Here is a 17,775-nt window from a genome sequence, read left to right on the forward strand (position 1 = left end):
TACTCCAGCCATTCCTCATTTGAGCTTTTGAGGGGGGCCATACCTAGTCTAGTGCCACAGTATTTGTCTTTCAAATGTATTTCCTTGTATCCAGTTCACTATTGATAATAATTATAAGGCAACTATTTGGGGCAAGAGATCTACAAAATATATACATCAATTATAGGATCCGTTCTGACTTGAGAAATCTGAAAATGTAGAAGGAAAGTTTGGCTTAGAATTAAGGAAATGCAGTAGGAGTCCAGAGCTCTTGGGAAAGATATATTCTCTGTCACTGGATGATTCAAGCAAATGGTTTGACTAAAAGGTCTTCTGACACTAAGATTCTAATATTATCTGATTTTAAGAGGTGGAGTATTTGTTAGGATAGTGCCACCACATTTATTCACTAAACAGGCATTTATTTGATCCTACTGTGTGCCAAGTATTCTTCTGGGTGCTAGGGAATCTATATGTGAATAAAACATAAAACAAAAATCCTGTCCTCATGGAGACTGGGTCATGAAGGACTATGCACATTTCAGCTCCATTCTTTTTTTTTTTTTAATCTTTTTTTTTAAACGTTTATTTATTTTTGAGACAGAGAGAGACAGAGCATGAATGCGGGAGGGTCAGAGAGAGGGAGACACAGAATCTGAAACAGGCTCCAGGCTCTGAGCAGTCAGCACAGAGCCTGACGCGGGGCTTGAACTCATGGACCGCGAGATCATGACCTGAGCCGAAGTCGGCCGCTTAACCGACTGAGCCACCCAGGCGCCCCTCAGCTCCATTCTTAAGTCTGGGCCTCATCTTTGCAGTTCAGAGTGACTGCTGGACCTCCAACCATTACAGCCAAAGTCTAGGAGACATGATGGCAGAACTTAGACGTGAAGCTAAACTAACCAAGTTCCTGGAAAGCTGGGTAATGTTGTGAGTGGCACTGTACCAGCTAAAATGAGGAGAAAATAGGAAAATGGATATTGGATTGTTTGAGTTATAGATTTTAGGCCAAAACTTTATTTTTTCCAGAATGACTGATATTTCCTAAATGTCACAAACACCAGCTGTGGTACTGCAGGGCACATCAAACTGGGCTTAATCAAAAATGGAGGTTGGTCTTTGCAAACGAGTATCCGATGTTCAGGGTTTTCAGGGCTTCACAGATCATTCGATTCATTTGCTCAGCGTCATCCAATGCTGGCTCCTTCTTTGCATTTCCTTCTTCTCTGTCCTTTCTTCCTTCAGGCCACATTACTGTTTCAACTAGTTTGGCTTTCTTTTCAGTTGGTCCAGGAACTTCCAGACTTAATCTCACCATCTTTCCAAATCTTTGCATAAAGAGAGTTCTTTTACCCCAGTAGTTATAGTCCAAAGCATAGGACTGACTCTTGCTGGACCACTTTGGAGCACAGGCCCATGTGATGGATATGCTGATTGGCCAATCCTGGGTTGTGTTTCTATACCTGGAGTCAGCAGCAGCGTTATGACCTCATGAACTGAAAGTGAGGAAGCTGGTCCTTCAAGATGAAATCAGGGTGCATCACCAAAGAAGTGGGGCAAGATGCTGGGCTGCTCATGAGGCCATCACTTGTCCTTTGGTCTGGATTTCCACACAGTATTGCAGACTTCCCATGTTGGGAAGGTATGTCCTAGGCATGCATAAAGAAAGTTCTTCCTTTTAAAATACTGCAGGTGGAGTGTCATGTCATGCCATCTCAATTATTTGCACCTTACAGGGGATGAGTCGTTCAGAGCATTTTAAAACATGGCAGCTAGGCGCGAATGGGATTCCACAGTTGGACAGAGTAAGCAAGAATTGTAGAGTGTGGCCTAGTGGAAGGGAGCTTGATATGAAAGACAGAGAGCTTCAGTGTGCAGCATCTTAACTTTATAGGTTTTATAACCTTTTGATGGCCTGGCTCTCAGAGGCACTTTCCTGTAGGGAATTGAGGGCTAAGAGTATGCCAGCCCGTAGTGGCATCTGTGGAAGATGGAGAACACTTGTGGTCATAAAATGAGGAAATGGCATCCTCGTATCCCTGGTTGAAAATATCGTTTAGTAAGAGTTGACATTCTCCTTAGTTACAGAGTGTACTGAAGTGAGAAACTCTGCGAGTGGTGAAAATAACCAACTTAAAAAAAATCTGATGACGAAATTGCCTGGAAGAACACTGGTCATATATTACTGAAGTCTCTTAAACATTTTTGGTAATCCTTCCTATTTAAAGAATTTTTTTTTCAGGCAAGGGCTTGCAACATATTTTTATTTTATTTATAAATTATAAACATGTCAATAATGTTTATATTTTAAACACATTATTTACATTATAACTATATTACATTATTTACATGTGCCATATTGTAATGGTATATGTATTACATTGTACAACATGTACAAAAAGAGAAAATAAAAGTGAAGGATAAAATTTTTATGTAAAGAAACGTTCTTTAAAAAATTTTTTTTTTAACGTTTATTATTTTTCGGAGAGAGATTGTGAGTAGGGGAGGGGCAGAGAGAGAGGGAGACACGGACTCTGAAGCAGGCTCTGAGCTGTCAGCACAGAGCATGATGCGGGACTTGAACCCCTGAACTGTGAGATCATGACCTGAGCCAAAGTCGAACACTTAACTGACTGAGCCATCCAGGCACCCCTATAAAGAAATGTACTCATCTTTTCTTCCTGAGCCCCAAGATACCATATTTTGTATCCTCTTTTGAAGAATATTGATAGACTGGGGGTCTTATTAGGGTTCTCTTTAATTTTGATCTAATCAGTTGCTGAGATTATTCTTGCTGATACCAGTTTAAAATTATTAATCCCGGGGCTCCTGGGTGGCTCAATTGGTTAGGTGTCTGACCCCTTATTTCGGCTCACGCCATGATCTCATGGTTCATGGGACTGAGCCTCGCATTGGGCTCTGTGCTGAACGTGAAGCTTGGGATTCTCTCTCTGCCTCCCTCTCCGCCCCTCCACTCTTTCTCTCTCAAAATAAATAAATAAACTAAAAAAAAAAAAAGAATATTAATCCGGAATAGATGCAGAGAGTCTTCAGTTTTTACCAATGAATTGGACTCTAGGTGTTGTTGAGAAGTAGAGATTTCAGATTTTAACTTCTATGTTTGGTGCGGTTCTTACTTTTTAGAATGTTTTCTTCCTTTGGTACAATGAAAGGTACAGAACTTCAAAGGACAGGAGTACCGTCCACTTAGGGCACCCTGATCTTCCTCACTCCTGGCAGAACCTGTCCCTTGGAAAACGTCCAAATATTTGGGGAAGAAAAGGAGAGGAGAAAGACAAGCTGTACTTTGCAATCCTTTTTCTTTACTCTGTGCCAGAAACCTGTAGTGTGTACTGTTTGAGCCGGTAACGTTACCAGAAAAATTTTGGCAGGCTTTCATTTTTTTTCTTGACCACTAAAACCCAGAGTTGATCATGACGGAAGTTCAGAAGATCTCCATTTTTGAAGCCGAGCTGTGAAATCTGGTACTTTCACATTTATGTGGATTATAATCCATATAAATATAGTCTTAGATGTTTTCAGTACAAGTAACAACGCCTTTTCTTACTGGTGCTCGGTTGAAAAGGACATCCTTACATTTACAAAGTGATTACTTAAGAAGGAATGGGAAGGTGAAGATAATGGAAGGGCTGATCATCCGGAAATATTGGATACACAGACTGTCATTTGAAGAGATAGATCCATTTGCCAACTCTCATTTCAGTGATTTGTGCACTTGGAGGCACTGGTAGAAGATTCTTCAGAATTTCCTTTTGCTGACAGAACAAACTGGTTTGAGGGGAAGTTTCTGTAAATTCAGCCTGCTGGTTCCTTTTTCTTATGATAAAGTAGTTGTGTTGTAACCATGAAGATCCATTGGCATTACTGGAGAGATGTTTTTCATTTGTTTGGTTTTAGAGCCTCTAGTCCCCATTTCATTCCATTCCACATGTTGAAATCAGTGTAATAAAGACTCTTCGGAGCTCTTGGAAGGCTTGCTGGAGATGTGGACGGAATGTGAGTTTCCTCAGATGTGGAAGACAGTGTTCTTGTCGAAGAATCAGAGATGTGAGTTCCAGTCCCTACTGAACTCCTTGAGCATGGCTAGGCATTGGATTCAGCTGCAACATTTTTACAGACAAGCTTATTTCACCTTACCTGAAATCAGAATGTCCAGGGTGGGAGACTGGGACACAGTCCTCAGCTAAGTTTGTGGCAGTCACTCTTGAATTTGGAAACTCCTGTGGCTTAACCTATCTATGACATGGCTTTCTCACCTGTGTTGTGCCTTCCCGTGTCTCCAGTGTGTATTTGACCCTCAGTCCTTGTGCTTTTCTGGACATAATTATATTATACTCCAGTGCAGGCTGATGCTAGGCTTTGAGCTCTATCGACTTAATGATTATGATGAAGATTAATTTTCCCTGGAGAAAAATGCTAGGATTTTTTACTTTATATTTCATGAGAGAATTGCAGGATTAAGAATCTCCCTCCACTCCTGCAAAACTTTGTCACATTCTCTGCATTAAATGGGGATTCCCTAAATCTTAAGCGACAGATCTGCTGTGGTCCAAACTTGCGTGTGGACTTGTACAAAATTGCTTCCTGGCACCAAAAAAGAAGAAGCATGTTTATGGTTTAGCATTTCTTTTACTACTAATTTTTGAACTCTGTTCCAGTTTACTGGACTCTGTGCCATTGTGGGTTTTTCTTTTCTTTTTTTTTTTTTTTTTACATCTGTTACAGATTTTGATCCTCATGACAATGTTGATAGGCAGATGCATTACGCAGTCCTTATAAATAAGGAAAACTGAAGCTCAAAGAGATTGAGTAACTTGGCCACGGTCACAAGTTAGTAAGTGGTGGAACTAGACTCTCGGTGGAGAGTCCTCGGTGGAACCGAGTCCTCTCGGTGGAACAGTTCCTCGGCCTGAGGAACTGAAGAGAAGAAATGAAGAAAAAAGTGTATTAGCTCCTTCAGCCCAGAGACTAAGTTTCAACTGACAACCACTTTCCTGCCTTGGGTGACCATGAGAGGGCAACCAAACTGACTCAAAAGGTCTTGTAAAGGGATATTGGCATCACTGTCAAAGATGAGGGGTGGTTGGGCAGATGTCGTGTGGATGGCAGGGGACTGGATTTCATGGAATTTCTGATATATATAAGTGGTTGATGGGAGCAGTGGAATTCACTGTTTGGATTTAGGAATAGACAGGATACTCGGAGCACATGCCCACATACCTGTACCATCTCAGAGAAGGAGGAGGCTTTGAAGTTAAAATACAAATTCACCCATGGAGGGCGGGGGGGGGGGGGGGGGGGACTCTGGTGACAGGTGTGGCTGCCTGGCGTCTTACAGCTGCCGTGTTTCCGAATTTACCTTACTTAACTCACTCAGTCACTGTCGGGCATTAAGGAGGTGGGGTTTGGAGAGGATCAGAGAGGTTGAATGGCTCATTAAAGATCAGACTGCTCAGCAATGACTAGAAATTGTGTCCGGTTGATGGCCTTCCTGCTTGAATCACTATTGAGAAATTCACAGCTCTCGGGGAAGTTGTGCGTCTAGCTTCAGTGCTTTGGGGAAATGCTCGTAAAGGCGTTTGCCTTTCCTTCATTTGGCTGTAAAAGGGTAATTTCTTACAGAGAGAACACCTTCCCATGTGGAACTCTTTAAGAGTCAGATAATCTGGATAGCTGACTTAATTTTGGAGCATCTCAGAAGAACTTTGTGACCGTGGCTTTAGATGCTGTGAGATTAGAACCAGATATTCCCAGCACCTGGCACAGAGGAAGCACTCAGTGACTAGTTGTTGAATAAATGACCTTTCCATAATCTGATTAAAAGGAATCAGACTCACGGAATTAGGATTATCTAGTGCAGATTGAGCTTCATGGGCCTTGGATGAGCTCAGTTAGCTTTTAAAATTAAATTCATTTGGATGACTCTCCATGCTTATCACTAATGACTTAAACATCAGATCCTCGGTTTAAAAATAAGTTTTTGAAAAAAAAAAAGGTTTTGTAGCCACACGTATTGTTCTCACATAAACTTCGACTTTGAGTTTAAAACATGATGCTCATTTGTCCTGCTAGCCTTTTGAGGGGTAGATATGTTCATTTTTGTTTGTCTATAAGGTGATGATTGCAGATTCAATTACTTCTAAGAGGCTGAGGATCTGGGAGTCATCTTTAACAATGTAGAAATACCCCTCAGGGAGTGTGTGCAGTGAAGTGACTACAGTCTTCCTTTTGCATTTTTTTTGAGAAGATTTATTAAAATAATTTCAATTAGCCAAACTCTGCTACATTTTTCTTTATTGGAGTTTCAGTTTATTTATATGGGTATACTGTATAAATATACATTTTTTCCCCCGATAGGATATTTCTATAAATGCCTTAAATGATATTGTTGTGGGCTTAATGTCTGGAGTCTTAGCGTGGTTGATAACTAGTAATTTTAATTTAAGATGTCTCAAGAATGCTTTACTGTTAATTGAAAGGATTTTTCCCCCAGTATCACAGCCAATGGCTTGTCTTGAGCAGCTAATTAGTGCGATTATTCCACAGCTGCATTTGCTACAGCACAAAGGTTTGCTCCTGTTTTTATCAAAAGGATCAGTCTCTCTGGGAATGTTTTAACCTGACAGGCTTTGAATAGTAAGACCGTTTATTTATTTATTTTTTAATAGCTACTCCCCCCTTCTTTTCTTGGTTCAAAAAACTACATTTGAGCTTTGAACACATACTCAAAAGCGGGAAAATACATTCGCTTTTTATGCACTTTTCCAGAGCCTTACCTGCTAAATATATTATTTTGGGTAACGTCTAGGTATTTTTTCTGTGTGCTTGAGTGCATCATATTAAAATAATAAGCAGGATATTAACGTTGTTCAATCTGTGTGCGTCTGTAGGAAACTGTGAAGGAAAAAGGGTTTAAGTTTTCTGGAATGCTCAAGACATGCAAGAGAACCAATGCCCTGGGTACCATCATCACTTTCCCTTCCTACTGTCAAAATACAGTCTGCGATGTACCCCATCTCTTTTGTTCCAGGCAAAGGGGGACTTTGATTATTCAAGTCATTCCTTCATGTTTGCAGATTAGTTCATGTTCATCTTGTTCTTAAATTAGTGACATGTATTCTGCCATTGAAAAGACTGTTACGGCTTTATTATAATTTGGGGGGGGACTAAAAAAAAGAACGAAAGAAGTTTATCTATAATTCCACTTTCCATCTGGCAGCTAAGATGACATTTATACAATCCCCGCTAAGCATGTGTATTTGTGTACATAAACACACTTTACTTATTTTAGACTAAAACATAAATACACTTTTATTTCCTACTTTTGTTCTTGTTATATACATTTTTCACTTTGCTCTGTAGTTGTACAGTTTCTTAAAAAATAGTAGTATGTGATATATATATATATATATTCACCTATTATAATTTTGTTTTTTAACCTATTTTACTCTTAAATATTTTAAAGGGCTTTATTTTTCCCCCAACTTTACTGAAGCATAATTGACAAAAATTGCATACATTTGAGGGGCATAACATGATGACTTGGTATATGTACACGTTGTGAAATGATTACAGTCAAGCTAATTAACATATCCATCACATCGTTGCTATTTATTTTCGTTTTTTGCCGTGAGAATACTTAAGATCTACTCCTCCACCACATTCCAAGTGTACAATACGGTATTATTAACTCTAGCCGCCATGATGAACATTGAATCCCTAGAACTTGATCTTATTCCTCAAAGTTGGTGCCTTTTGACCAGTATCTCTCCTTACAATTTAATGATAAAGTAATCACTCCCATATTCAGGCAAATTTTAGGTGGTTCGAAATATTTTGCAATTTGTCAATAGCTTTGTGATGTCAGGTTTTCCACGTTTTGAATTGTGTTCTTAGGAAAATTGTCCATGGATGTCATTTTTGAGTCCTATTCTATGAACAGTATTACAGCTTTTTGATAATACTGTTTTACTCATGCTTTTCTCAGTATGGTTTTCTTAAAGGATTGTAATAATACATATCCGCAGTGGCTCAGACTAAAATGATCAGTACACTTTCTCTGGTAGTGAATATTTTTTTAATTGGGTCATACTGTGAATACTTTTTTGGTAGCTGCCTTCTGTAAGTTTGTTATATTGTGTAGTTTTTATTCCAGTCACAAATCTATTTCTTCACCATTTTTAATGGCTGCATAGTATTACATTATATGAACCTGTTATGATTTCCTGTACTAATTTCCTGTGGTGAGTGTAGTTTTTGTTACGTAGCTTTCTGGAACCGTGCAAGGGAGAAGCACAAACATCTTTTCATCCGTTAGCATGTGCAGAGTTTGAAGGCTCCTATCTTTTAAGGAGTTCATAAGATCTGCCAATGGCTTGAAGGCTTTATTTTGCCTTTTGTTGGAAGGTAAAGAAAATACTGGGATTTACACTCAAGGAAGGAAGCTAAAACTACTCATGCTTCTTTTGAAGAGGGACTTCCTTGGGAGTGACTGTTTTCTCAAATGTCACTTTTTTTTCCTGTTTCCAGGTACTAAGGTTTTGTACTGTTAGCCCTAAGCAGAGACTTTTTTTTTTTTAAGAATGCTATATTGCTGGAAATAAACAACCGAAAATTCTAGCTGATAATAATAGCCATGACAAAGCTTTATTGAGGCAGCACTACATGGCACTCATTATACTAGACAATTTATGTGTATTGTTTTATGTATTATATTATTTAATCCTCACAAAATCCCTGAGAGGTTGGCTCGTAAAATGTAAGTGATGTAAGAGAAGTTTTAAAAACACCTCCCTCTTTGATAAATGAGTAAGTGTGTAAAAAACTATTATTATCCCTCCTTTCCGGATACGGTAACTAAGGCAGAGGGAGGTTTAATAACTTGTTGATGCTATAGAGCTGGCAAGATAAGCAGTCACAACCCATATTTAGGAAAATTAGGAAGTCTTTTCTTCCTAACATAGGACTGGTGTTTAAGCTTTTTCTGTAATTTTGGATAGAGCAAGCACCAAAACCATTAGAAGTAGGCCGCATGGGGAACTCGCAGACACATGTAGGAGAGAGCTTGCCAAGATGAATCAGGAGAAAAGACGGCACAAAGAAAACCAGATGGAGAATAGGGTTGTCAAACAGGCTCGTCCTCTGTCCCCTTCCCCCCCACCCCCCACCCCCACCCCGCAGCCTGTAGTCGAGTCTGGTGTTAGCGTTCTGGTGCAAATGCTTCTTTCATCAATGGTTTTTACTTCCCATATCCTCGCAGAATTTCCCCATGACAGAGTTCACCCATTCTTGAAATTATTCCCCGTTAGTAAACACCTTAGACATCTTCAAGGAATTTAGATAGCGCGTAGGAGTAGGTATTTGGTGAGATTCAGTTATGAAAAAGCAAATCAAGCAATTTATTTTTACATGTGGAAATCTGGGTGCCATTAAGACGCAGTGCCTCTTGGCACTTCATATGGCGGCGCTATATTTGGTGGTGATGAGTAGTATGTGGTATAAAATGTTCAAAAAAAAAAAATTAAGCCGCATGAGAAAAATGCCTAGATGCAATCAAGCTGACTTATTTTAATTCAACTCCTAATGACTTCAGTCCTGTCACCTCTTGATTTTCAATTATGCGGAGTACCCTTCTGCAACTTGATTTTATCTTCGCGCAGGATCATTTTCGTAGTTGGGCGCAATTTAGGATACCCCCCAAAATGCAAACGAAAGGTCTCATTAAGAAACTAAATGTTGTGCCTTTTTTTTTTTTCTTTCCCTTTTTGGTTCTCCCACAGCAGTTCCGAGGAGCATCCTGGGGCCTCCAAGCCTCCGATAAGCTCCTCCAGTATGACATCACGCATCTTGCTACGCCAGCAACTCATGCGTGAGCAAATGCAGGAGCAGGAGCGCAGGGAGCAGCAGCAGAAGCTGCAGGCGGCCCAGTTCATGCAACAGAGAGTGCCAGTGAGTCAGACCCCGGCCATAAACGTCAGCGTGCCCACCACCACCCTTCCCTCTGCCACCCAGGTGCCGATGGAAGTCCTCAAGGTACGTAAGTGTCACTCTTGTTGGTTGGGCCAAGCCCTCTTTGAGAGCAGCATTTTCCATTTCCTAGGTGTTTTCTTTCTCTGACTGTGTTTTTGGTCCTCTTGACCCCTCTGCATGCTGTCTGTCAAGGCCAACTCTACTCATGCTACCTGGCTTTGCATTTTAAAGGAAGGACAGAAAGTAACCGGGGATTTAGTAGTAGCCCTCACTATGTGGGGGAAGAGTGTTGATGTTCTATGAGAAACAGCCAGTGGGGACAGGTGCCTGTTGCAAGGCTATCTTTCCATTTTTCTTTAGGAAAGTTTCAGAAATGGATCTCTGCTAATAACTTATGTATTTTTTTTTCCTCCCTCCAAACATTCCACGGCCATTCTTTAATTTTCTTCTTTATTTAGTAAGTAATCCTGGCTATAGAATCTGACCGTTTGGGAAAGTCCCTTCTGAGATAAACCTGTAGGAGAGCTTTCTTCACTTTAATAACCAAAATGCATAATCCTTTAACTGAAGTGGTCTGTTTGGGGCCCCTTTGATTTCTTGCTAGAGTAGAACCTGCAGGAGCTTGTTAGCATCATTCTATCAGGGACATATAGCTTCCTAATTACTGGGGAAAACTGTAACAAGTCTGAGAATAGAATTCCATCTCACACATGTGTTCCTTCACATCACACTGGGACATCCTCCCTGTTGAAAGATGAGCATTCCAACTCTTAAATATGACTGATGCAGGGAAAGCTAAAAGCAAAGTGAGGGAACTTCCTCACTTAAAAGAAAATTTTTTTAACCCATTCACCTAATTGATTCATTGTAAAGAATCCCAAGTGTTACTGTTCATTAAGCAATGTGAACTTTACACACTGGTGATTCATTGTTGGTCTTTGCATTCATTCATGTGCTCAGGAGAAAAACATCTCCCGCTATTTAAAGTTTACAATTAAAGTAAATAGAGAGATGATGTGTTATAACTGGAAGCAATATATGATTCTTACCAGGAAGTACGAAAAGATTCTTTAAAAACAAATTGAAAGTCATTGTTTTTTATTTGCAAAGACCCCTTTAAAACGTAGTGATGAGATAATGAAGCTCTTTCATGAAAAAACAGGAATTTTGCGAGGGCAAAAGAGATCCAAACAGTTTAGCATAAACCATTACTCTGATGTGATTGAAGTTCTGGATATTGCCACAAATAATGGATATTTTGTATCCTCCCCACCTCCCGATAAAGGCAGGTTTTCTTTTAGAAATAGATTATATATTACATCTCTCTGTTCCGCTTGGGTGAAAATTGGTAATCGCTAAGTTTTTATAAATTTAAGATCTACATTGTCTGGTGTTCACAGGAATCACATTTGTTTTGTCTGTGCCTTTTAAAGTTCTGTGAATTAGTGATAATAAAATGTGGAGAAATATGTCTATTTTATTCACTGTAATAGTCTACTTTTCAATCTGAAGGATAGATTTTAGAAGAGGTGACGTGGATTTGTGCTAGTAGGTGATTTATGTCCAATTCAAAGGTAATGTTTCATATTGTATTAAAGTATATGAATTGCAATCACTACTTCTATTAAGGCAGTTATATGTGATGGTGTGGAAATCACCCACATGCAGATGCATTAAAATACCATTTCCACATCATCTTAAAAATGGACATCATTCCTAAATGTTTGTATTCCTTAAAATGCTATTTTGGAATTGCTTAACATGAAAATCTGGACTGAATGGTTTGAATAATATGCCCATTTTTCCTCACACGTTGCTGTGTCCTGATAACAGTGAGTTGAGCTACAACCTTCAATTTACTTATTACAGAAAAATGTCCAAAAGTAAAGCACACAGACGTTATTAGAACCGGGAGTACTAATCTACAAAGGAGCAATTGGTAAATTTATCTTTCATGCCGAATATAGTTTATTCTTGATTTCGTCAGTATATAAAGTAGTGAAGTGTGTCATGTAAATAAAAAAAAAAAAGTATAGTTGGCATAGCAACGCAGACTGGTTTGATAGCTATTTAGACAAATGGTAGTACCCTTCGATAAAACACCAAATAAAAACACGTAATTTCCTATAAAATGACATCCTGAGAAATTAATATTTTAGAGGAGAGTAGCATGTAAGGGATGGCTTCAGATCTTTAAGAACTTGGTCCTCATGCTCTGTCTCTCTCTGTCCCAAAAATAAATAAACGTTGAAAAAAAAAATTAAAAAAAAAAAAAGAACTTGGTCCTTAAAAAGAGTTTACATATTTTCAGAACTTTTATGTATGAAAATACTGTTATGAAGTATTTACTATAGAAAGGTAAGCGAGAGACTGTGATCTTTTTTTCTTTTCCCTTGTACGGTTTTTAAATCGGAAGCATAATTTGGTACATTTAAATGGTCGCTAGTAAAAACTTAATTTGCTTAATCTTGGATCATTTTTCTATGAATATACATTTTCAAGGAATGAGTACTAGTATAGTAATTGAGTGCATTATGATACAGATGATGTCGAACAAATATTTTTTCATACAGTAGCCTGAGTCACTTCTTCATTTAATTTTTAAAGATTTAAATTGCTAAAGCAGAACATACCTACCTCTCATTTAGGTAGATGTGTGCAGTCAGAGGTACTAGCATGTGCTAGAGAATGCTGGTTAAATTTCCCCATCTCCCACTGGTTTTCAAGAACTTGATAGAAGATCACACATGCAGACTCGTTACCGACATTTTACTATCAGTGGGTTGAATGCTTTTGAAAAGCTAACTTCGTGTTTTCAGGTTAATTCCTTTCTTTGGCAGAGTTAGGCTTAGAGAATGGAGCTTTTATAAAGCATGTTTAAAAATTGTTGACAGCTTCCTGTAAACTTAGGTCCAGTCTTTGGAATTCGGATTAGAGGTTGGACATTTGCATTACGACTTATTCCTCACATTTTCACCATTCAGTCTGTAAATCCACAAAGTTTTGCAGGATTAGCTTCTGGTTTCTTTATTTCATTACTTTATGGCTTTATTCTTCTTATTGATTTTCTTGTTGGGTGATATGGACTGATTAGTCTTATGGCCTTATATTAAAGTATTAGATGTATCATCTGGATTTCTTAAGAACAACCTAACTCATTGGCAATTTAGGGATGCCTCTTTGTCGTAAGTTAACCCCTACTTCGAGTACGTAATGCTTTATTTATAGTACTGAACACATCTCATATTTCAAATTATGAATTAAGAAAAAAGTCGCTAAGAACCGTTAATGGAAGCCTTTCTTCTACAGGTGGGTCTTGTAGACTTGGGAGGTCATGCAAACCTTAGGTTTGCCGTTTGATCTAGCTTCTTTCAAACAAAAGCAGAGGAACCAGGGATAGACCCTGTGGACACATTTCAGGTCTCATAGCTGAAGAAACATCACAACACCAGGTAGTGTGTTACCTTCTGCACATTTACCAGGCAAGTGTAATCATAATGCTGACTGATTATAGGAGTGACTGGTTGCTCCGATCTTAGACTGGCAAGTTCATCAGAATTTCTTCCTTTGTTCCCTTCCATAGCATGGGCTCTAACAGCTCATAGCTTGAAAGCATGTTTGTAGTTTGAGGACATTTCTCTGTTCAGAATTTTGTAGAGAATTGCCAGCTCTTTCCCTTCCTTCCTCCATCCCTTCCTTTCTTTCACCTTGGATTTAACAGTTTAATAGTTAAGTGTTCTGTCTGGACTGGATGGTACATTGAAATGTTCTGTTCTACTTGGGAGAAAGGCTGTATGAATTTAAAAGAGAAACAATGTCTTTTTGTAATTTTGGGATATATTAGGTAGTTTGCAAGACTATACATTTTTGTTTTTTCCTTTTTTTGATCTCAGATAATCTAAGAAGTTGGGCAGATTGCTACAAAATTTGAAATGGCACTTGTGTTCATGAAATGCACAAACATTTTGCCGGAGCCTGTTACGTGGCAAACTGAATTTACTTTGGCATTTATTGGGTTGTATAATAATGTAGTACCCCATTTAGATACTCTAGCAAGTCAGGATGGAAGTCCCGCTTCCTTGTCACCTATCTCTACACCCAGTATTCCCTGAGATTTCACTAGTGAGGGAAAGGGTAGATGACTGAATTGCTGGCCTTTGTCCATAACTTGAAAACTACCTGGTGTAGAGTTTTCAAGGTGTTGCTTCTTAAGGTTTGAATACAGAAACATGAGAAAGGTTGTGTGGAGTTCTGTGGGCTGGTGGGTTATAGATCAGCAGAAGGGACTATTTCCACACTCCGCTATGCATTTAAGACGTCTTTTTTTTTTTTAATCTTTTTAATGTTTATTTTTAGAGAAAGACAGAGAGCGAGCGAGCGAGGGAGGGGCAGACAGAGGGAGACAAGAATCTGAAGCAGGTTCTAGGCCCCCAGCTGTCAGCAGAGAGCCCGACGCAGGGCTTGAATTCTCGAACTGCGAGATCATGACCTGAGCCGAAGTTGCCTGCTTAACCAACTGAGCCCCCCCGCCGGGGGCCCATCCACTGTGCATTTAGATTTTGTTCCTCATTTCTTAGCTGGGAATACAGAACCTTATTAGCATCATGGTGGCCACAGGAAGCAGGAACAGGTTCAGCATGCTTGCCTTGTTCCCCTTAGTTAGGGGGTCTCTTACTAGAGGTGCTGACCCCAGAAGAAAGGATGTCTGAGAATTCTTCTAATACCATAGTCTGTGGGCCACCACATATTTATTCTTGTTCATCTGTGGTCCATCACATATTTTTGCCACTAGACAGTGTGACCTACACATTCCGTGAGCCTTAGTTTCAGAACTATTTATAAACGTTGGTGTCCTTTCATTTTTGGATCAAACTCTGTGTCTGGAAGGCCACATCCTTCTTCGGGCGGGGCGGGGGTGGGGGGTGGACAAACAGATTCCAGATTCAAAGAGCTTTTCATCCTCCCGGAGACCTCATTTCCCTAGAGGGTCTTTGAGTCTCCTGGTTGTATCACTTTGATGTGTTCAGTGTCACACATTAGGTGATTTTTTTTTCTCTTTAAAACTCATTTTATTGGGGCGCCTGGGTGGCGCAGTCGGTTAAGCGTCCGACTTCAGCCAGGTCACGACCTCGCGGTCCGTGAGTTTGAGCCCCGGGTCAGGCTCTGGGCTGATGGCTCCGAGCCTGGAGCCTGTTTCCGATTCTGTGTCTCCCTCTCTCTCTGCCCCTCCCCCGTTCATGCTCTGTCTCTCTCTGTCCCAAAAATAAATAAATGTTGAAAAAAAAATTAAAAAAAACCCTCATTTTATTGATTTTTAAAAATTACAGACAATGTCTGTTAACATGGAATCTATTTTAATAGCGGGGAAAAAAAATCCAACAGGAAACTCCCTCCTGCCTCCCCCTCCCTTCCTCCCTCCCTCAAGGTCCCTGGAAGGAGGTGCTATTAGCAGTTTAGGGTGCAGGCTTCTTAACCTCGCTGCTTTCCAGCCCTACAGTTGCCTTCGGTGGGAGCAAGGTCTGAAGAAATACATTAGGCAGTTTTGATCAGGTAGACATATACCCTATCTTTCTCTGTGTTCACATTTACATATAGAACAAAAGAAATAAAGTTTCTACTTCCGGATTCTCTCTACTTTTGAGAATATTGCTTCAAACTGTTCTCCCTTAAGCAGAGTGGGGACTTCTTACTCTGTGTTTTGAAAGCAGTTGGATCATTTTGGGGTTGCAAGTGTGTGTACTAGCTTCCACGGGCACTGATTGACAGACCATTTGCCCCACCCCCCCTCCCCACCATGCTGCCTTACAAACCTCCGTGGGTAAGGATTTAGTAATCTCAGGGCTGGCATAGGCAGGTGCTCCATAGACTTGTCTCACGTTGGTGAAATCAAACTTAACACAGGCTAAAGTAGTGTAAGAATCTCTGTAAATGTACACTGATTAATTTTAGATATTGTTTTCTGTCTGCACTGCTTTCAGTGACTCGTAACTAGTAATGAAATGCTGACTGAAGAGAGTCACTTTTGCTTAGATTTTTAGGCCTGGTCCACTTAAGTGGGCAGGCCCATGGGGAGCAACTATCTCAAACAAAATACTCAATCTTGACACAACTGAGCCTATGAATTAATTCTGCTTTTCTGAAAACACTGAAACATCAGCTCTGATCACCTGTTCACCTGGTAATGTTAACGCCAAATGTAAATAATTTCTCCCTGTGAGACCACAAGGCCATTTTTATGTGGCCGAGGAGTACACTAGAATCTGGGTGATTTGATTTCCTTAGGTAGTAGATAGACCAGGGGTGCTCAGTAGGCACGTGAACCATGCAGGTTTGGGAGGGACACTCTGTCTTTAGGCACAAGGATCTTTATCACCTTGTCACTGGGCTACTTTGCAACCACCAAAGTCATCTTGGGGGTTTATGTGAGGGAGTGGCTGCTCAGCTCCTTTGCTTTCTGCTGCGAAAAGAAGCCACGCAGATAGACGTGTCACTGTTCATCGACGCGGTTCTCATAACTCAGTTCTGGTGGCGGTCAGGGTAACATCTTACAGAGAATATTAAGGTCTGGGGCCTGGGAGTAAGGACCGAAAACTAGAGTGGATCTTTTTTTGTTTGGCTCTGAAGGGTAATTTCTTTTTAATGGGATGGGATCTGTAGAGCATGCATCCTCAACCAGGGTGATATCCCCCCCTTCCCCCGGGGGGGGGGGCAGAGATTGGTCCTTGGAGGGTGCAAAGTTGTAGACGTCAGAGTGGTTTCGGCCTCTGAAGGGCCTTAGTATATAAACAGTTTATGTGCCTGTTAAAATTTCATGGGCGTGGGATTAAGAAGAGGCAGTTTGGGGAGAAAATGTCTAAAAAGACTCCTCAAGGGGAGTGATGATGAAAAAAAAACCTTGAGAAACATTCCTGTAGAGTACTTAGCACTTTTCTCAACTCCTCTTTTTGTTTAGAGAACACTTCTCAATTCCGACATTCCAGCCAGGCTGTGTCTCCCTAGGAGAGGTGCTAGAATATCAGTAGACATGGTTGGCGTGTCCAGCACTGGGCAGTTAGTATTAGCATCCCCATGTCAGAGATATGGGAACTGAGGCAAAGGATAAGCAGTTCATCTAGAGTCGAGGGGGCAAGTGGTACAATCAGGATTCGAACCCCCTCAGGTGGACTCCGTGGCTCAGATTTCATTCGCGGGAGAGTAAATGGTCTAAGAAACTTCTGGAGGAAGAAGTGGCAGGGTTCCTCTCTCAAGTGCCATGGTAGCCTAGGGCCTGCAGATGTTTATGCGAGAGCTTCAGGCCGTAGCTTAAAATTTTAATAAGAATTCCTGGTGTTAGGGGTGCCTGGTTGGCTCAGTCAGCAGAGCATGTAGCTCTTGATCTTGGGTTCATGAGTTTGAGCCTCACATTGTAGAACTAACCTAATAAGAAAATAAATGTAAATAAATACATAGATAATTAATTAAATAAATACATAAATAAATAGGAATTACTGGTGTAAATGTGGTATGGCCTAAAGCAACTTGGAGGAGGAATGGCAGTGACTCTACAGATATGGATCATTGGCTGTATTGGATTATAGGCTAAATGCTTGATCTTCTTTATCTGATGTATTCCTCTAGTGATCCTCTGGGATAGGTAGGATAAGTACCATCTTCCAGGCGAGGAAACTGAGGCAGAGAGAGATTTTGTCACTGTGGTCAGGCAGTTAGGCTCCACACCCTACCCTGTGTCTCCTTGGAACCACATTCCCTGCTGCCTCTGTGTTTTCCACAAAACCCAAGGACATACATTTCTAAAGAATCACTAAT

General features: G+C 40.2%; 1 protein-coding gene across 4 annotated transcripts in view; it reads left to right on the forward strand.

Moving 5' to 3' along the window:
* MITF (melanocyte inducing transcription factor) overlaps positions 1-17,775 on the forward strand; it is a 225,243-nt gene that overhangs the window by 122,042 nt on the left and 85,426 nt on the right. For all 4 annotated transcript variants that reach the window (XM_043587920.1, XM_043587919.1, XM_043587922.1 and 1 more), the window contains exon 2: positions 9,780-10,032. In XM_043587920.1, the coding sequence (XP_043443855.1) occupies positions 9,780-10,032 (253 nt within the window). The remainder of the gene's footprint in view (positions 1-9,779; positions 10,033-17,775) is intronic.

The sequence above is a fragment of the Prionailurus bengalensis genome, chromosome A2, assembly GCF_016509475.1.
Source record: "Prionailurus bengalensis isolate Pbe53 chromosome A2, Fcat_Pben_1.1_paternal_pri, whole genome shotgun sequence".
Classification (NCBI taxonomy): Eukaryota; Metazoa; Chordata; class Mammalia; order Carnivora; family Felidae; genus Prionailurus; species Prionailurus bengalensis.